Here is a 21,545-nt window from a genome sequence, read left to right as displayed (position 1 = left end):
AGAAATGCTCTGTGTTAATGCCTATAATATACAGAAAATTAAGAAATGAAGGTTTAAGCTGTGTCAAAATAGATAATGCTGCCAGTCCACAGAACAGGATACCCTTCCTGTTGCACTAGTCAAATACAGATTCCATCTGGCACAGGATATGGTACTGTCCCTACAACAGGGTGGTATATTTCTTACGACTTCCAAGTTTTGTCTGAAGCAGCAGATTTGACACCTGGGAGAAATTTTCAGTTCTTGTTAAACATGCTCACATTATGTAACTGTGAGTCATTTCATTTACGAGTAGACTGTCATACAGAAAGATATATTCTGGAAATGGCTGGAATCCCCACTGTCCCTGGCACTAGAGACAGCCTATATTATAATGAAGATTTCTATTCCTGCTGCAAAAAGAATATAGTTTTAAAGCAATATTAAGTGCAAAATAAGGTAACGTAAGGCAGAAGTCCCTTATTTCCATGAAACATGGAAGGAATGAAGTCAATCTTCTATGGGATAATAAGAGGAATAAGATGGCATTCCTGATTAAAGTGAGTAAAGGAACGCAAGTGTACAGGAGGAAAAGGGAGGAAATTGAGGAAGTTTCAAGTAGAGCAGAATAAAATAAATGACATCTAACTTAGGTGACGCATAAAATCAGAAGTCCGGCACTGACCCCCATTAATTTGGCAGCTGAATACGGGAGGTGGAATTTTTCTTGGGTGCTGCTTTAAGTACACTCTGCCAGCTCAATTTCTGTAAAAAGAAATGACCCACTATATTAACAGATTTCTTCTATGCCTGTTTGGCTCCCATAATCAGTACCTACATAGAATCCATTTTAGCTAGTTTCACTTGAATTAGGTCACAAGTAAAGAATTTATTTCAGAAAAAGAATCCGGTGTTATTTTGTATTACTATTTGTAATAATGCACTATGGTTGGTGTATGGATTTATTGCTAAACCTCTCTACATATTGAACTCATTTAATGCAATATGATTGTCAAGAATTACAAAATTCTTTGCAGTAAGTTAGAACAGCTTATATGTTTAAATGGAATCATGCCCAAAAATAGTGTAGAGCTGGGTCTGTGAAATAGAAAAAAATAAATAAGAAGAAGGTACTAAAGGCCAATGAGTAGTTCCTTAGAATCCATTATATTAGAGTACAGATAGCCTGAATAGAAAGAGTGCATCTACTCTGGCTTTTCAAACAGATACAAAGGCTAGTGATGTTAAAATGTTACTTTTGTGGCCTGTGTTGCAAGGGAGAATACAAATACATGTACTCATCAAACTGCCTTAATAAAATCTAGCTTCTCTCTCTTACTGTTAATGTATATTAATGCATTAGTATCAAGAATACTAGAAATAATTAGAAAGAAAAATGCTTCCCTGGCTAATAAATCTGTCATTTAGAACTGGAGCTTAGTCGCAGATGGTGGGAAGACCGTTTAGTTGTCTTCAGGTAAGCAGTTCAGTCTAGGATTTGAAGGGATTTCTCGGAAGCTCAATTACTTCAACTTCAATTTAAAATAATTTGGAGAATGGCTTAAGGAATCAGTTTTTAAAATTGAATTTGCAAGGAGATGACTCTGTTTTAACAAGTTTCACAATATTCGCATCAGGTGAGAATTGTTTCATAATTTAAGAATAGGGCTGTTTATACCAGATAGTTATGTGTAGTCATTGAATCCTAATCTGTAATGCCATTTAGCATTCATCGTAGCTTGCAATTGAGTTTTCTTGGTGCTAGGAATGCAAAAGTTCATGATAATGGCTTTAGTTATGTCTTTTTTCTTTCATTCAGGATTTAGAGATGGGCGGGGTAAGGAACTGAAAACATTACTGTCTCTAAGTAGTAGAAATGCAAAGTTATCATAGTTATTTTTTTCACTTTTAAATAGTCTTTCTCTGAAAAGATGGAGAAATTAGATTTTTAATGTAGAATTTTATACAGAGACGTGAAAATTTAGTAACATTTTCTTAGCATCTAATTCAGGAATACTCTTAAACAAGTACCTACATTATTTATTTTTAGCATTTTTAGAATGGAGATTCTCTCAGTAGTGGTACTTGTGTTATATTAATGTGGCTTTTCCTACCAATGGGTCCTTTGAATTTTAGGTGGAAATAGTCACTGCATTTCTTTCTCCAAATTGTTTCTGCTTTGCAACTCATATATTCCACAGTAAAACCTTAAAAGCAGCTTTTCTGAGGTAATGTACAAATATCCAATCAGCAGTTCTTAAAATTTTCTCATTGCAAGTAGTGTTACTTCCTAACCTCAGTGAAAGTATGATCAATTTTTGTAGTTCTGTGCTACTCTGCTCACCTGGCAGAGCCCCTTATTTTGGGAACTGGTTTTTTTGGATACAAAATTATATCAGCAAAAGTTAGTCCCTTCATCTTCCAGATGACCACAATTTTATTTCCCTGAAAGAGCTCAGAACATGATAGGCAAGATATCAGAAATTATTGGTTGAATGATAGTTCACACTAGATTAAAAATTTTTTCCAGGCACAATAAAGCTTATCTGTAATAGTGCCAGCAGAGCCTTTTCTTCTGGGTAAGTCATCTAAAAATTTAATTGCTACTGACATCCGGAGAAAACAGATACATTCCTGAACATTAGGCGGCCTCAGTGTTTTATAAGCAACAAACCGACATAAGTCAATGGTTTCATCTTGACATGCTTATCAATGCACTGGGCATGACACTTCACTGTTATCAAAATGGGATTGTGCTATGGGGAAGATGAAAGAAAGTAGTAAAAATGGTTGAATCTGGCTACCTCACATGTGGAACATTGCTTCCATCTGTGAGTTCAGAGTTTACTCTTTGCCTTTAGAAGAACAGCTTTCTGGTCAGGGTACTCATTGAATCCTGCAGCTGGGCAATGGGCTTTCCTCTAGGCCTCACTCTTACAGCTGCTCAGATAGTTGGCTTATGGGATCTGCTACCCTTGTGCAACTTAATTTATTACATTCTGTTAAATTCTGCGGTTAATTACTCTTGAAATTACAGCTTAATATCATTGGAGTAAACTAAAACACACAATTTATAATCGATCTCTCCTCTTGATGAGAAACTGCTATGTAATGCCCGTATTTGAAAGTGGTCACAGAAAGGTAATCTTCGCAATGTTACCGAGTGCAAACATGACTGATGTGGCAGTGACAGCCATAAGTAGAGTTATTATAACTTTAAAACTTAATTTCTGTGCTATCTTATGCCTCTATCGTGGGATGTGAGATGCTTTTTAAAAGTGTGGATGCTTTGCTGAGTGGCAATGTGTGGATGCTTTGCTGAGTGGGAATGAATGTATCCACTTAATCAAGTGTTTAAGTTACTGGTGAATTGCATTCTTCAGTGTCATTTTTTATGGAAACAATTAGAGGAATGAAGTATCTGTCTCTTTATCCCACATCCTACACTGGGAAGTTTCCCAGCCTCCCTGTGCTTTGAGATGCAGCTATCATCATACGTGCACACAGCATAGCTGTTACCATAGGTAGGTCTAAGAATTTTGGTTTTCATCAAGAACAGTCAAGCTTATGGTACAGATTCTACCAAATGTTACCGATAAACAAAATGTCAAGAAATAAAAATATGGAGATGTATTTTTTTTTTTTAAACCACAAACCTGAAAACTTAATAAAGCATTTGAAGAATATCAAATGATGTCAAATTCAGGTATCTCTACTAAGGCTTCTATTAAAGAATAAACTTAAGCCCTTTTAAATTACACAGATGTACTTTTATACTGCAAATTTTGCATCACTGAGTATGTCTTACTGTACAAAATATATTTTCTTTGAACTCGTTTGATTATTCTGCGTCTTGAATGTCTGTGAATGTTTCTCGCATAACCTGTGAATGTCTGGCTGAGGTTAATGATATGTTCATTAATGAGGTTATATCTGTTAGAACAGGTCTTTGGTTTTGTGTTAGTCATAGTATAAGAAATACATGTAATTAAGGGAATGATGGCTTAGGTGCAGACTAGTCCTTTTACATAGGCAGGGGCAATGAAAGGAATGGGAAATTGGGCTTTCATCACTTTATTTAAAAAAAAAAAAAAAACACAAAACCAGTGAGAAATATAAATAAATATATGCATATATTAGAAGTATTATATATTATTCACATGTTTTTATATATTTGTCTATTTATTATAATTTTCATATTATATAGTATTTAATTTAGACCTCTCTGACTGGTTTATTGCATTACCGACAGCACTTTTTCCCAACAAAGACTTGTTCTATTTCTAATATTTTAAAAATATACCAGCTTTTTTTTAACCTACATATGAAAACCATGTCTCAGCTTATTCTGGTTTTTCGCACTACTTTTCACGTAAATCCCAGTTTCTTACATTTGCGTTGGTTTACAAGGAATTTTATCTGGGTTTAGTTTGTGACTCATGAATCCATTTGTTTCTTGCTGGTTTATTGAAGAGTACTGGTGCCAGTTTTTCAGTTGTTACAGGTTTTCTCCTTGAGACCTTCTGCTACAGATGTTTTTTTAGCTATTTATTTGTGTCAGGCATGGATCTTAGTCATTCCTTCCTGAACTTTGTCTTGTTCTAAGGACTGAGATTTTTAAATTGAGTTTGAAAGTGTGGTCTTTTGTCTGAAATTTTCAGTGAAGGAAAGGATTTTTTTCTTTGCTTTTGAAGTAGTTCTGTAACTACAGTATATTTGTCCTGTTAACTTGTGTGGAAATAGTCAAGATGTCATGATGTAAGGAAGTGTACAAGCTAACTGTTGGATTTAATTTAGACTCTGCACAAAAGTGCCTGGCTATACTTTTTCAAAAGTAAAATCTTATAGTATGTCTCTTGGCATAATTTTGGACTGGATTGTGTAGCGTGGTTATATGCAAAAAACATAGATGAAATATGTTGAAGAACTGCATCTTAGTTGTGTGTAAATTAAAACAGTTCTTCCAAATCTGCTCAGATTTCACAGGTTAGTATTGTTGTCTTCAGTCAGTACACAGTCAAGTTAGTCTTTACAATGAACTGGGTCAGGCTGTCATAGCAAATAAAGAATACACCAGAGGAAAAATCTGGCAGTTCAGTAGACATTTATTTCTGCAACGTGTAGGTACTAAAACTTTTTCATTCCTTCGCCTTGGGACAGAGTTCCATCTGCTGGAGTTCCTGTTGGGTGAGAGCAAGCAGCTCTTTGGGCTGCCTCACGTTCCTGGTTTGGATGATTCAGTGATTGGAGCGGTTGTCTTCCCTGAATTTACCTGTATTAAAATTTAGGGGTTCAAACACCTCTTAATCCCAAATTTGTTGTTTGTTTTTAGTTGTTAAAGCCAGATGTGGGAAACTGTTACCTACATCTGTTTGATTATCTACAATTTTTATTGCTCATCTCATCTGCATTACAGAGTTTGTAACTATATATATTATAAATACATTAAAGTACACAGGTGAATAGGGAAGTCTTTGTGTGTTTTGACAATAGAGAATAAAATCAGAGAATAGTTTGCCTGACCTGCTTCTAGGCCTCTTTGTAGCATGTAATAGAAAAAATTTAGAAAACCGAAGTGCGTTTCACTCTGTTTTCCCTTATAGATATCCATCTGGTTCAGCATCCTTTTCTGTTAAGAGATTTCTCCCAAATCAGAGAGTACAGAAATACAACGCGTAGTTTGTTGCAGGGTTTGGGCTGGAAATCTGTACCAGCCATTGCACATCTTCAGCTAATGCAGGAGGTGAATGGTCACTTTACTGCAGTTGCAAGAGGAAATGCTTAATAGTAACTGCTACGTGTGATGGGGACTGTGCTGTTTAAGTGCGCAGTACAGTCTGTAAGCACATATACTTTAAAGACATACCATATACTACTGTTTCTTCCTGTGGATTTCTTTACTGCCATTTTTACCTCATCTTTTATGCCTGCATTTTTTGCTTATATCCCTAGGTTTGTAGCAGAAGTTAACAGAATAGTATTACCACAGCAATGCTGCCATTACTGTTGTGACTATTTCCAGTTAAATTGATTTTTAAAAGCAGTTGCATCGATTTTAATTGTGTTCTAAAGAATGCAATTAATTGCATGTGGGGGCAAGGAATGGGGCTAAGTACTTGTCTGTTTTAGAAGAGGCTGCATCAGTGGTGACCAGTAAAAAAGTCACTGGAGGAGTGTGGGAGTTGCTGATTGTAACTTGTAAACTTAAACTTGTAGAATCTTGTGGCTAATTTTTGTACTAGTCTTATGCTGCGATAGTAAGGAGGTAACTGAATCCGTCTATGAGTTTGTTACTTCAGGCACTGATTGTCCTTATCAGGCCTGCCTCTGACTGTGCCTCTGAACAGTGCCTGTACAATGGCTGTCACTTCATCTATGGGGGGTTTTTTGACTCTGGCATGATACAGATAGTGGCAGAAACCTGTAGGAAGAGATTTGGTAACTTGAGAAAATGCCAATGAAAAACTTGGCCATTGCAGCAGAGAATGTTTTAGCATGTACTATTCCCATCTTGTCATAAATTTTTCCAGTTTAGGTATAGAATGGGAGGCAGTTAGTGTTTTGTGGCACTTTTTGAAGACGGAGGCCTGTATTTGCTTTTTTTTTTTTTTTTTTTTAATTAAACAAAGCCATTACTGCTAGCTATATTTTTTTCAGCAGAGCCATTACAAGGTTTATCTCTCTTGTGAGGTGAGTCACTAGTTTCATGTATATGAGCATACTGTCAATGTTGCTTTGAATGGCAAAGAATATCCCCTTATATCTGGCAAACTGATTTACCTTTTTTCTGAAAAATTACCGTTTGTGTATTGTAAGACTGGCTATAAGTACTTAGCTTAAGACTTGAACTGTTTCCGTTTTTTTCCAATTTATAAAGTGACTGATTAATCCAGTGCATTTATTGCTGGGAATTTGAAGCCTCACTGATTTTTCCAATAGAAGAGAATTTGTAGATGCGTTACCATTAGTATCGTACCATATTTCAGGACACTAAAAAGGCAACTTAACATCATCAACATTTTGAAGTTTTTCCTTGTATCGTTTTTCAGGACAGTCACAGCACTACTATCTAAATGTTATTAAGAAATGCTCACTTTAATTTCTTTTAATATTTAGACAACATCTGGGGAAGATGTACGGGACTTCACGAAGGTGCTAAAGAATAAGTTCCGGTCAAAGAAGTATTTTGCAAAGCATCCTCGACTTGGCTACTTACCTGTGCAGACAGTATTGGAAGGTGACAACCTGGAAACGTAAGCTTGATTATAGAGTAATTGCTCCTGAGGTCACTGGCCTATTCCACTAAAACAAACAAACAAACAAAACAAACAAACCAAAACACCTGAGAAATAATCAACAGCAATTATAGAGCCTTGTGCTGTCTTATTTTCCATGAAATGTTTTGCATTATTTGCAGGTCTTTCCTCATTTTGAGAAAGTAACATATTTTATACTTTGATTTTTATTAGGATTTTATGATGAAGCCATTGACTTTAGCAGGTAATGTTGGAGGGTGCTGAATGGCTGTTTTAAAGAGAATACTTTTATGGCTTTGGAGAGACTGGGCTTTTGGAACTGCACTGCTGCTTTGGTTATGTCAAAGTCCCTGGAGTTAAAAATCTCTGAGCTAATTAGGTTCCTACAGGCTTCAGAAAAGCAGGTGGCCTAATAAAAGAGAGCACTCTTCTGTGTCTCCATGCTATTACTTATGGTGTTGACAGAAATACTCCACTTTATTTACTTACTTGGTAGTCGTCAGCAAAGGACACTCTTAAAAGAGCAAAATTAAGATGTGTTGACAGGGCGCTAGAGGTGGTTTCATGGACTGATTCCCCTTGGCACCCTGGAGCCTGCGGCACCACCGTGTCCTGTCAGCACAGCACCGCGTCGCCAGCGACAGCAAACGTGGAGCTGCAGCAGACACGCTCTGCTTGCATGCTGCAGCCCAGTGCCATGTCCACGCTCTGTTCTTATGACTGGAGGACTGTGAATTTTATTTATAATAAGCAAACAAAACTCGTTTGTTAGTGGTTTAAGAAACAGAAGGAAGTAATCTGAAAACTGGCGTTATTGATGGCCTGGCTTCTAAGGAAGCAACACACGTTCAAATGTTAAAAAGTTACCTACCATGGGAGTCTTCAGCTGGTCTGTGTTTGAAAACAAAAAAAAAGTCACCAACACAGGAAAGAAAAGTTGCTTTGATGTGATGGAAGTTTGCCAATGGTGCCAGAAATTGAAATGTCAAAACTGTAATCACAGTTCAGGAAAAAAGTCTCTTGGTCCAGTCATGTGGGAAATATACAGATAAACTGCCAGCATCATGCTGAGGAAACTGTTGGTATTGGTTCTCTCCCCTGCAGGACACAAAACTCAGTAACGTGTTCCTTTAAATAAATTATTAATAATAATAATTGTTATTATTATTATTAATAATAATAGTTATTCAAGTGTCAGAATGTAATACGATATGTTTTTACCTCTGATTATTTTTATGCAGTAGGAAAATAAGCACTGATAACTTTGACTTATAGTGATGTTTTTGTTGTCAGTGGTGGTTTTCCCCCCTATTTTTTTCTGTAAATAATTTTCTTGTTAGTTTAAAAGGAAAGCTCAAGTACTTGAGCAGAATTTAAATGAACTGATTCCATTTTACACACAGCAGTTCAATCAATAACACTGATTTGGTATTTATTTAAAAATTGATTTTTATTTAACAAAATGAAGTATGTAAGTCATTCCTGTCTCTCCGTGATACATGGCATTGTCTGTTGCTGTTTCTTCTCTACATCAATTGTTGCTGATTCAAATAATCTAGATGAGTTAATGATTAAAATGTTTTGTTTTTCTCCAGCTTATTCTTGCTTAAATGGTACAAAAGTTTTTTGTTTCATAGTTTCTTTCTTTCTCTCTCTGTCTTTTTTTTTTTTTTTTGTGTCTTCCTTGCAGTCCTATCACTCTTATCAGTATGTGGCCAGAGCAATATGAGTGAGTATGCAGAACCTCTTTGTATGGAAATCTTAGTGTGCTGGTTGTTTTCTTTTAGCTCAGTTGCTGCTAATCTGATGTGCATGAGCTATAGGGCATGCCTGACCCAAAGCAGTAACCCCCTCAGCAATATTGTGAATTTATTTATTTGTCATCAGTCTAACTTGCTTTAAAAATAACATTGTCTTTATCATTAATTGCTTTAGACACCACTCATTTATATTTTTTTTTAACTAGTCCTTCCCAGTCTCCACAACTGTTTCATGACGACACACACTCCAGGATAGAGCAGTACGCTACTAGGTAAGAGATGCTCACCAGTACACTGCATTTTGTGATCGATTCCTGCAGATTTTAATATATTCTACTGGCTGGACATTCATTATTAAAAAAGATATAATTCTCCATACTCAGAAACAATCAAATGTTTTTAAATCATCAGATTCTGAATACAATCATATTAAATGTAAAGTAGATGCATTAAATCTGCTGTTTGTCATACGGCATGGTAACTATTGCAGAATTACTGTGCATTATTTCTCAAATGTGCTGTTTTCCTTTTGTTTCTTCATATTTAACCTTTGGAAATAAACTGAGCTTGTTGGATACATCATTTTTCCCTGTAGGATTTTAGATTCAGGTTTTTATTTTCTTCAATGATAGGTTGACACTATCCATTACCACTGACTTTTATTAGCAGAGCATATAGTAATTACACATTTTTTTATATTCTGGCTTTTATGGGGTCACCTAGGACTTTCATGATAAAATGTCTTTTCTGCCAAGTCCATCTCAGTGCTTCTATGTTTTGTTGAACTCTCTTCTCTATGTTCAGAGCTGGGGATGGTTAAGCACTAATCAGAGCTACCCTCTCAAAAACAAGTAACACCACCCAACTTTGAAGCAACAAAGAAATTGATCCATATTACCATGGGAACTGACTTGTTTTTGCTTTCAGTGGTTTTTGTTGTTGTTGTTTCTGATCTCCACAACTAATAAACAAGGTTACCCTTTCAGCTTTTTGAATAAAAATTCAGAACATATGTTTAAGATAACTGAATTCTTACTTATAGGCACTGTAAGAAGGCTTCAAAGCAGTTTGTGAAATACCTAGGATACTGAACTGGTGATTTTTGCAGCAGGGGAAAAATGGGACAGAAACTAAACCTGAAGGGCTACCTACTGTCAGCTTCCACATTTTTCTTTTTTTTTCTCTTTTTTTTTTTCTCTTTTTTTTTCCCCCAACAATCAATATTTTCGTCCTTCGTAAGTACGATAGTACAATATCAAAGGCAAAGTTGTAGTACTTTTCAATAATTTGGAACAGGTAATTAATTTAAATCGCCTCACATTTATTTGAATCTGTAACCTAGGCCATGCTGTAAACAATTAAAACCGATGGACAGGACTACAAACTAGGCAAGAGCGAAGGAATTAGACTCCTCTAAAATGATATGAAAATTGTCCATCTCCATATGTCCTTTTTTCAGACTGTGGTGCCAGAATGCTGTGGCTTTCTGTGCCCAGACGAAGCACAAACTCTGGATCAGCATGAAATATCAAGGGAAATCCCAGGTGCAATACCTGTTTTCCCTCTTCCCCGCCCCCCTCAGCTCTTACCAGTTCTGCTCTGGATTAGACTTGCTGAAGGTGGACCATGAGTCTCTTTCAGGATACAAAGCTAAATCTGTACCTACACTGTGCAGAAGCAAAACTACAAACTTAAAAAATACTAATTACTATATAAGTTAACTAAAGCCATTCAAGATGGTTTTTTCCCTTCTAATAATGAAATTTAAAAGATGAAAACATAACTACATCTATAACTTTCATATAATCTTTATTGTGTGCTTTCTAGTTGGATCTGTTATTATGCATATTTCACAGATAAACTAGTAATTTTTATCTGTTGTCTTGATCTTTTCAGGTAGGCTTCTTTCAAGAGATATTACCAGGGCTTCCTTAATAAGACTATGCCTAACAGAAACAGCATATTAAGGCTTAAAGCCTTTATTGTCACTGATTGAAGCACATTCCACTCTCATTTTCCTGTTAACAAAGTCCCCTACCTGCAATCAAGTACCGTTGCCATGTCCTGTTGTGCTTTGTCACCTCCGAGTTGCTTCTAATTCCCTTTCTCAGCTTTCAGTTTGTGTCCTGCCTTGAAGGCTCTTAGCAATGTTAAGAGTCCCTTCCCTGTCTCACTCTGCTCCATGATCAGGGCTGTCTCCTGGCTCCACATGCTGTTCCAAGCAAATCCTCACTAAGTGATGGAGATTGAAAACATGTTAATAATGGTAGAATTTGTGTTTGTGAAACAGGATATCTATCACTCACTTGCTAAGAGATTCAGGGCAGGCTATCTTCTGAAAAATACAGGGTTTGTACTACTTCCCTATGTGATGAGGGGGCTATGAACATTAATTTTGAAAATTATGTTTCATCAGATTTAAAGATGTCGAGCCAAGCAGCATTATAAAGGCAACTTATAAGCATCTAACTCACTCTTGTTACTCACCATGATCTAGATGTTTGAGATGCCCCAGAGCAGAGATGATCTGAACGTGTCTAGTTACTTAGGAGCTTGTCCTTCCCTTCAGAGAAGGCGCTGGAGCGCAACGTCCCACCCCAGATATGGTGGGGTGAGACAATCAAGACAGCTTTGTTCTGTGTGTGCTTTCATTTATCCTTCTTCAACCATGAGGAATATTAACAAATGTAGAGATGGGCAAGCCTGCACCATGCTGAAAGACGACACTGGAGCTCTCTCTCATTTCTTTAGGGCCTTGCACACTGCTTTTAAAAATAAGTTTGGAGATGTCTGTAATAATCTATAACACACTTGCAAAAATATATGTGAAATTAAGATAATTTCATAGTAAAGAAAATGTCAGTATTGGGTGCAGTCCAGTGTATGTGCACAGTACTGAGCTTTCATAGTTTTTTATGTGTGTGTCTTACATAGATAAGGTATATCTTTCCTAGAAAACTGAATAGACAGAAAATTTCTGCTGTGATTTTAGAGCAGTATGGCCTTACATGTACGGTATAATAATCCAGTCCTTTTAGATTAATTCCTTCCAAATGAGAACCGTAGGCCATGACTCTAATTACACTGGGTTTTTTGTGTGGTTTTCCAGGACTTGTCTTTCCACAGTGCAATGTTATTTGCCAAGCATAATTTTAGATGTTGCGTGAGCCATATGTAAAAAGTATGCATCCGCTATTGTTAGTCCTGCTTTATAAAATTCAAAAAGAAAACCATCTGCGAAAACATCTCTTTAACTAATTTTACCATGAGAGTTGTGGCGGTGCTAATGATAATTATACTAGAAAGAGAAAATATACTTGTTCTTTATTGCTTGGCAAGTAGAATTAGTTAATCATAGCACAAGTTCCTCATAAAAGTCCTATGGATTACATGTTTTTGTCACAAAATCTGAGAGTTTAGTCCTATTCACGCATACCAAGACTGCCACATTTGAGCTGTTTTGAAGTAGAATTGATCTTCACAGTGTTTCTGTTAAAATTGTGCAGGACTTTCTCTGAAAATTGTGGTCTTTCCCTGTCTTTCAGGCTTGCACAGATGGAGAGAACCAATGGCTCCTTCCTCACAGACAGCAGCTCCACCACAGGAAGTGTGTAAGTAACTCAGACTCGTTAAGCCTGCCAGGAACTTTGGTCATAGATGCATGGTATAATCTTCACAAATTGTAACACAGGGCTTAGTCCCAGTGAAAGTAGCTAATAAGTATGACCCTAAAGATGCCTGCATAAATTTCATTATTCCAAGCATCAGCTGTAGAAATTGGTGATGTTCTTTTGATGATGTAAGGTAACTCTACATTTGTCAGCAATTCTGCTTCAAAAGGGAGGATATATCGTACGACTGGATGCATTCCTGTGTAACCTCATCTAGGTGTTCCTGCTCCAGCAGGGGGATTGGACTAGATGATCTTTTGAGGTCCCTTCCAATCCCTAACATTCTGTGATTCTGTGACTCAAAAAAAAGTCCAAAAAAAAGTCAAAAAAAAGACCAAAAAAAGGTAAAAAAAAGTAAAAAAAAAAAAGTCAATTAAAAAAAAGCTTTATAGGTTCTAGTTTGTATTACTTTTCTGCTTTTATCATAGTACAAAAGAAAATAAATCCTTCTGTGTCAAAGTTGACAATAGAGCGGGTCAATAGCTTCTGCTACCTCCCAGGACAATTTTCTTATTGCAGGGGAAAAAACGATAATCATCTATATAGGAGGTTATATAGAGCCAGAACAGTGTAGATGCTACTTGCTTAGATTTCAGTTTGCCAGATGCTGATCCATCTGTTTGTACTTGGAGATATAAACATAGTCCCAAATTAAATTTATCAATGCCATTTTCTTTTTTGAGTGGTGGGTCACTTTTATTGTCAAAGCCTTCATTAAATTGTTATGATGAACCTGAAAAGCACAGAAGTCCTTGAATTCCCGATGAATTACATTTTTTTTTCAATGTAAAAATACATGAATGTTTTAATCTCACTATATCATCAGTTCCATTAATTAAATCAGTGTAGTGGGACTGCCTCTTCTATTATTAGTGTCATCAGGTTTTTTAAAGAGGAGGCAGAAATGGTTCTTGTTCAGCTTTAGTTAGAAAGTGCTATTGTTCTCAGTAATACTTTCACTTACTGTTTTAAAGTCTAATCATGAAATTATTCTACCTATGATTGTAGTAACATTTTGAGATTTAAAATATTTTGCTTCGGAGCGATCACCTTTAAATATTTCCTCTTTCCTGCCTAATTAACTCTATTTATATAACTAATAACACTTTTTCATCTGCAAGACACATACATTCACCAATGACAGAAAAAAAAAGACATATTGTTATTCGGAAATTGGAAAACTTCAAAGCTGCTAAATGCTAATACACTTGATTGAGTTGTTTATTTTGCAATTAATTAGTCTACTCATATACAAGAACAAACAACCATCCATCCCAATAGTTAAGAAGGGGTGTATATGCTTAATTTTTACTGGCAAATTAGCTGTTGATTTTAATGCCATTTCCCTGTTAAAATTACTTTTATTTTAAGAAAAAGAATGAACATTATGAACTTGTGTATCAACGTGTGAGAGGGATCTCTGAATTTGGGTCTCAGACCTGTTATCAAAAGGGGACTATTACACAAACAAAACATGCAGAGATTGAGAGGCCCAGGAAGACAAGTAAATAACTTTAGTACTGAATGGCAACTTCTGGGGTTGGTTTGTTTTGTTTGGGGGTTGTTTTTTCAGATAATAATGCATGCTTTCATTAAGATAAATACTAAAGTATTCAGAAAATTCCGAAGAACTGTAGTTTAAAGTCTGTAATTAGAGCCGGAACATTGGGATTACAGTTCAGCTGTATTCTTATTGCTTAAATGCAGTTTGACCTAGAAATAAGCATGGTGTAATCATTCCTTACGGAATGACTTTGAAGGAGCAATTTGAAATTTGGATGACCATTTTCTCAGCTTCGATGACCCTGCGGTACACCTATCTGAGCAAAATTTTGTTTTCTTATGGTATTCTTTTGAACCTTCAGAAGATCATCACTGGTTTGGAAACCAAATTCTCTGCTTCTTGTAATTGGAGTCCTGTGATCTTATTTTTATCAGTCCTCAAGAGTCCTTCAGTTTACTGTGAACCTAGAAGAAGGGCATAGTTGCACTTAATATTGGAAAGTTTGGTCTTATGAGGTTAACATGTTAATCAACAATACGTTTAACACTCTTTGCGCTCCCAAGACTATGTGTAAGGAGTCTTCTACATTTTGATGACAATAAGAGAACTTCTGCCATTGGTTAAACATCATGAGGGTCGTTTTTTTTGCAGGAATGTTCTGCAATATGCCATTTGGTTAAGAAAACATTCTTCAAAGAAATTTCTTGGTTTTTAAACTAACCTGCTGTCCTGAATGTCATTGTGACTTCTTCTGTCTCCCTAACCAAGGTTTTCTAATCCTCCTCTCCTCTAACGCTATGTGAATTCCTTTAAAAAATGCATTCTCCTCAGCTGGAAAAATATTTGTAGATAAAAAAAAAGTCACAGTCTCTAGTGTAGTATGTTCAGCTTCTTAACAAACATTCTAATACTCTCATGCATGAGTTTTCTGATATACATACATTGAATAAAAATGTTTTTCCTTCTTGTCGTCTTCTCCATACATTAGGAAGTTCTATATGTTTAGGCTAGACTGTTGTGATTAACTTTCTTTGGCTTTAATTCATGTGAAAACATCTATACTTTAAAAGCAGACTGGCCTTTTCACAAGGCAAGATGAGCATAAGGAAAAAATGAAGACTTTGCAATAAAGAATGATAAATAGTGTCCCTGACAGAAAGCTATGTCTCACAATTTGATAAATCATGGTATTGTAGAATAAAAATACAAACCAAAAATTTAGGAAAATAGGAGAAGAATATAACCCTCTTATTCCTGTAGTGTACAAACTATCCTATCTAGCCCGTACTGGAGTTAATTGCATTAGACATAGTATAAATAATTTTTGTATAAATGTGAATGTTTAATAGCTGTTTTCTGAGTTATGCCTTTACTACCAGTTATCTTTGTGTCTGCAGCACTGTTGAGGACACTTCACACTCAGTTGAAGGCAGAATTGGAACATGTCTGAAATTTTATTTGTGTTTATTTTAAGGAGCTGTACACTCAGGGGTAGGAACAAGCAGTGAAGGCCAGTGGTACTTTTAGCTGGCATTGCCACTCATATTGTAAGATAAGGTGGAGCCCTGGTGTGTAGTATCTGAGTACTCTGACATGATATAAGTAGTTAAAAGGCATCTTGTCACAATGAGAAATTATTTTCACCTGGTGATAAAATTAGGAGATGGACAAATAAATTGAAAGATAAAGAGTGTTTTGGAGTACCTTCTTGAACCTTATTATAATATTTCTCATAGCATCAGTAGCTCAAGCTGCACTTTATTTTGACTAGAATGCATGGTGCTTGGTATGAGGGCCACAGGAAAACATGAAAATGATTGATGAAGGAGGATCACAAATATCCACCTCTTACTATCTAAAATCTAATTTAGCAATCAGTTTTCTTAATCAGATAAAATAATGTACTGATGAAAAGTGACTGTCAGGAAACCTGAATTTTTATTTCCACAGGTTAGTTTTGATGCAAGGGAAGTTATATGCAATGTTATTTGCCTCTTTCTTCCTCCATGCATAATGCATGTTTTGGAATAGACCTCTTGAAAATATATATCCACAAAGAGAATAGGTTATTTCAAAGGCCATTTTCCCTGTGTTTCCTTGTTGGGATGTTCTTTTCCTTTGAGATGTACTGATTTCAAGTCTGACCTCCTGGGATGTCATTTTCACTGCTTCCTACTATGGTGAAATGCTGAGAAGGAACTGCAGTCTCTGCTGTCAAAGCGCTTTGTGTACATCTAGACTTTTATCAAAGCGTGCAGAGTCTTCAGGAGAATAACTACCAAGAAAGGATGAGGAATTTATTTTGAGGTTGTGCTTTTATTTTGATTGCTGATTGCCATCTCCAACCAATTCTGCAGAAGAGAGTCCTGGATTCTCACAATGAAAGTGTTTGTGTGGCACAGAGCATGTGTCACCCCCTCATGTCGTAGGTCATTGTGAAGCCCTGCCCTGGGACTCCTGTGCTGCTAAGGAGTCTGTCTGAACTACAGCTGTGAGGTTTGTTGGTGCAGATTCAAGGTTCTGGGTTTTTTTAACTAGTAATTTTGCAAGATAGACCAAAGGTGGAACATATGGTAAACATACTTTTTCTTCAGAAGACTTCTTTTATCAGGCACTTCCTAGACCATGTCGAAAAAGCCTGCTGTCAGTTGAAGGGTGTGATGCCTAAAAAAGACCAGTCAAAATTCAGTCTGCCCTGCACAGTTTCTGAGACTCTGAACCAGCAAGAGAGAAGGGAAATTAATTTTTTCTCTGGACTGAATAACTGTGAGTCCAAAATATAAAGTTATCTATTTAGCTGTGTTGATGCCACCTACTAGACTACAATACAGTCAAAAGTATTGAAGCATTTACTGTATAAACTTGTTCTTTAAGGGTTTATATGTTTCATTAAAAACTGGGGTTACACCTAATGTGAAATCTTGACAGAATCTCAAATTTAATAAATATAAGTAAATATAATAAATAATAGGGCTTTACAGAGCCCTATTTAAAAAAAAAAAAAAGGAAAGAAAAATCAATCAAAAAACCACAACAACAAAATTTCAGATGACATACACAGTTGTTTATAAACTAATTCATCATCTTAAAATGTAGATGGCAACTTTATGATGACTAATTAAAATAACCAGACTAAAGTACTTGGTCAAGTGAACCTTTCCTGGGAACATAACACCCTTGCACAAAAGAATTCTGTATGTGTCGTTACACTCTATCATTTAAATTAATATGTAAACAGTGGTTTTGAAACTCTGTTCTCTCTCCAGTCTTTTTCAACACTCCATTTCTGCACTTGCTGAAGATGTGACATTGCATCATGAGTACTTCCCGGCTTAGTGAGTCTGTTTGGGTTGCAGTGAGCGGATTCTGCCCATTTTGCAGGGCTGTAGAAGCCCTGCTATGTACCACGGAGTCTGAAGCCCCAAAAGGGGTTACATCACTTTGGCAAAAATTTAGTCGTATGGGACGGGTTTTTTATATCAGGATGGTTAAAGAATGCACTAGCCTTTGTTTTGGTTTTAACTAAACTAATGCAAAATATCAAAGCAAGTGATGATGAGATTCCCTGAGATCTCTCAAGCAGTGGAGAAGAGAAAACAGGTAGAGGCTTTTTTTCTGTAGGTAAGGAAAAAAAAGAGCACTGTTCTATTTCTTTTTCAGCTAACACTGTCAGATATTCCCTATATTTTTGAGGGACTTAAACCCACATACAACCTCAATTATATTTTAATTACATTGCTGTATTTAACTAAAAATTCATTACATTAATTCATTTGCATGTGAAGATACATATTGTCATTTCTTGTGAATATAGCACTGACTACAGTCAAGACAGTTAAGAAATAAGTGAATGTACATTATTTCCTTTAAACTTTTGACTCGTTTACCAGTAGTTAATCACAAAAGATAGGACAAAGGAAGGTGATATGCAACCAGAGCTCTACGGAAGGATGTCTTCATACATGACAATTTTTAACCCTTATATCATAAATGAACTTACATGGAATGGAATTTAAAGTGGATAGAACCATCACAGTCTATAATTTGTTTTAGTTTGTTTTGGATTTTTTTAGTTGTAGTGCTACTTGATGCACATTTGTTTGATTGTAGTAGTCTAGATTTTCAGATCTCAATGACAAGTTAGAAAGTGGAAGACCGTATGATAACTTTGGGTAGATAGTTATCCTTGAGAAGCAATAGTTCGGTGTTGTTCTACCATAGGATTAGTCTTGAGTAAAAAGTTTGTCTTAAGCAGTACTGCAAAGAATCAAGTAAATTCACTGCATGATAGAAGTACTTTCCTAAGAAAGAGACACTGGAAATCAGTATTTATTAAGTCTGTGGTTATTTTGTCTTACTCTTAATACGAGTGTGATGCTTTTAAATAGGTATCAATGTAGTAAGCTACCAAAAAATCTTGGTTCAGCAGGATAAAATTGGGTTTTCCATTTCACAAACATGTTTGCAACTCTTATTTGTTCCTGTCACATGCATTTGCTCCCTTTACCCCAAGAACTTGAGTTTATTTCTGAGAAAAACCCCAATCCATGTACATGGCCTGTAAAACACCTGATGTGTTTAACTTGTACATGCATTTATTTATAGATTATTCATCACCACAGAAATATCTTCTGTTTCTTCCAGGGTATACATTTCTAAATAACTGGCTTTACTATTCATTCAAATAAGACTGTTCATTTGAATCTTTTATGATGAAAAATGTTGAAGCGACTGACAGGAAATTTAAAAAAGTCTCTTGAAAAGCTCCATTACACTTTTACTTGTAAAATAAATGCTTTGCATGTAATGAACTTCCCATTTTTAGTATGTGCTTTCAAAGGCAGTCCTTAAGGATACTTTTCATTATGTCAGACCACAGTCAGTTAGTAGCAGAATTCATAGCTACTTCTTTCCAACAACAGGAGGAAAAAGGTCAGCACAATAAATATTTTTAATATGAAAAAGTCTCTTTTCTAAATGGTATCCAAATATGTGTGTATATACTGCTCATGTGGTTTTCTCTCTATTGTTAACCATTCTTTAACTGTAGAAGATCTTAGGGTAAAATTTGTAGGGACAATACTTAACAGGGTTTTCTTCAGCATTTATACTTCTGCAGCAATTTCTCCCTGAAAAACATGACTAGTATACGTTTTTCTGTTGTTGATTTATCCCTCTTGTGTAAGCAAGCAAGAAAACTGTTTTTAGGACATGGTATCCTTCACTTACTATCTATCCGACTTTACTTATAGAGTAATGGGGGAAGAAAGGGCACACCTATACAAAAATAAACTCATTTGGACATTATAGCGTAATGGAAAGTGTCAGGACTTCTGTATCTCCTTAAAAGAAGGTAATTTCTGTGTGAGTCAGGAGGAGGACAGTGTTATAGTTTTTTTTCTATCCCTGAATCTGTAAAGAGGAGATTTGCTACCCTTGAAGAGCTTCAGGGTATCACATGTGTACATCAAAATGTTCTTGCTTTCACTATCTCTTTTCAAACCACCAGTAGCATTTGTTCTTTATGCATACATTAAAGTAAACGGGTCTTTTATGCTACTACAGATCAATCTTCTTTTTCCTGTGCATTGTATGTTTATATGGGTTTTTTGCAGTATATTTTTTAGGCTTATTTCCTGCTCTTGTAACCCTTTTTCATAAATAAACAAACAAAATCCCTCAGTTTGACAGATGTTTGCTCTCATAATAAATGTTTTATTGCTCTGTCTTTATCTGCGGTGTTTTATTGCTCTAGAGAGGACGAGCACGCCCTTATCCAGCAGTATTGTCAGACGCTGGGAGGAGAGTCACCTGTGAGTCAGCCACAGAGTCCTGCTCAGATACTCAAGTCAGTGGAAAAGGAAGAGCGAGGAGAGTTGGAGCGCATCATTGCCGACCTTGAGGAAGAGCAAAGGTCTCATAATCGTCCTACCTGGTGTCTGAATAGTCACCTCATTGTTTGAACCATGCATGTACTATGTGTAGCTGTTGAAGATGAGTATACATGGACCTAGGGACACATAATTTCAGCAATAAAATATGGAGGCCTGGCTCTGTTAGGTAGAAGAGATTATGTCTGTGAGAAAACACCTTAGTTTCACGTCTATTTTTTTGCTATATTTTTTTCCTGTGAATCACAAGACATTGTCTTCATATGAGTTACTTTCGTCCTTAGTTGGAGTTGGCGATAACATCATTTGATCTAAGGAAGTGGTTTTTATCTTAATTTGCTTGATGAAGTCATCATTCTCCTCCTCTTTTCAATATACCAGGAGTCTGCAGATAGAATACGAGCAACTAAAGGAGCAACATCTTCGGAGGGGAATAAACCCTCTTGCATCACCTCCTGACTCCATCGTGTCACCCCAACATACTTCCGAAGATGCCGAGCTCATTGCTGAAGCTAAACTCCTGAGGCAACATAAAGGTCGCCTGGAAGCAAGGATGCAAATATTGGAAGATCATAATAAACAACTGGAGTCTCAGCTTCACCGGCTACGGCAGCTACTTGAGCAGGTAGATGTACACTGATGTCTTTCCACCATGCTGTTTCTCCGTGACAGATTTCTTGGCGGAACAAAGGCACTGGAATTTTGCTGCAGATATTTTCACCACACTAATTTGGTCTGTTGGACTCAGTCATTTCTAGCATAAAGAGGGATTTTTTTTTTTCTACCCTCTAGAATAAGCCATGGTGAAAGTCAAACGAGCACAAGATGATGACAAGTGCTGGAGTGATCATGGTAACCTATGAAACATTGTGAATAAAACAAACAAGTGCAATAGTTTTTCATTAATTAAAAAGCAGGTGAAGAAAATATATATTCTGTTCCAAGTAGTGGTGCCAGTTGCACCCTGTATTTGACTTCAGTTTTCCAGTCTTTCCCTAAATAATTTGCTTATTTGTTGTCACAGTCACTGAAAGCTTTTTTAGCATGCCAAAGACAGATGGCCAAAGATACATCTAAAATGCAAAGGAGCAATTCATTCCATTAAAAACACAGTTCCTCTTGAGTAGCATATTTAGACCAATAAGCTACAGCAAAATGGTCTGTGCATAAGTAATGCTGAAGGCAAGAGCCTTTTAGTAAATGTCAGTAGCTAGAGACTGTAGGGTCTCTTTGCTGGGGGAAGAAATGTTGAATGTTAGAAATCAGCATAAGCACATCTAGATTATAAAAATAACAACAGCAACATATGCAAGGCATTGTTAGAGATCTCAGTTTGTACTCTATCATGTGGAAACTTGAATGATTAGGAGAAATTTATATGAACATTTGAATGTTTTCTCTTGACTAATCATGCCACTTGGGTCAGAGTACAGCGGAGCAAATGATTCCTGCCTTCCGTGAGTCAGGTGCCTGGCTGTACATAG

General features: G+C 36.2%; 1 protein-coding gene across 5 annotated transcripts in view; it reads left to right on the top strand.

Annotated features, from left to right (window-relative positions):
- UTRN (utrophin) overlaps positions 1–21,545 on the top strand; it is a 378,237-nt gene that overhangs the window by 342,786 nt on the left and 13,906 nt on the right. For all 5 annotated transcript variants that reach the window (XM_065631423.1, XM_065631424.1, XM_065631422.1 and 2 more), the window contains 6 exons: positions 7,096–7,232; positions 8,926–8,964; positions 9,202–9,267; positions 12,541–12,606; positions 19,926–20,084; positions 20,443–20,686. In XM_065631423.1, the coding sequence (XP_065487495.1) occupies positions 7,096–7,232; positions 8,926–8,964; positions 9,202–9,267; positions 12,541–12,606; positions 19,926–20,084; positions 20,443–20,686 (711 nt within the window). The remainder of the gene's footprint in view (positions 1–7,095; positions 7,233–8,925; positions 8,965–9,201; positions 9,268–12,540; positions 12,607–19,925; positions 20,085–20,442; positions 20,687–21,545) is intronic.

This window comes from Caloenas nicobarica, chromosome 3 (assembly GCF_036013445.1).
Source record: "Caloenas nicobarica isolate bCalNic1 chromosome 3, bCalNic1.hap1, whole genome shotgun sequence".
Classification (NCBI taxonomy): Eukaryota; Metazoa; Chordata; class Aves; order Columbiformes; family Columbidae; genus Caloenas; species Caloenas nicobarica.
The sequence above is the reverse complement of the archived record's forward strand: the minus strand, read 5'-3'. Positions and strand labels throughout refer to the sequence as shown.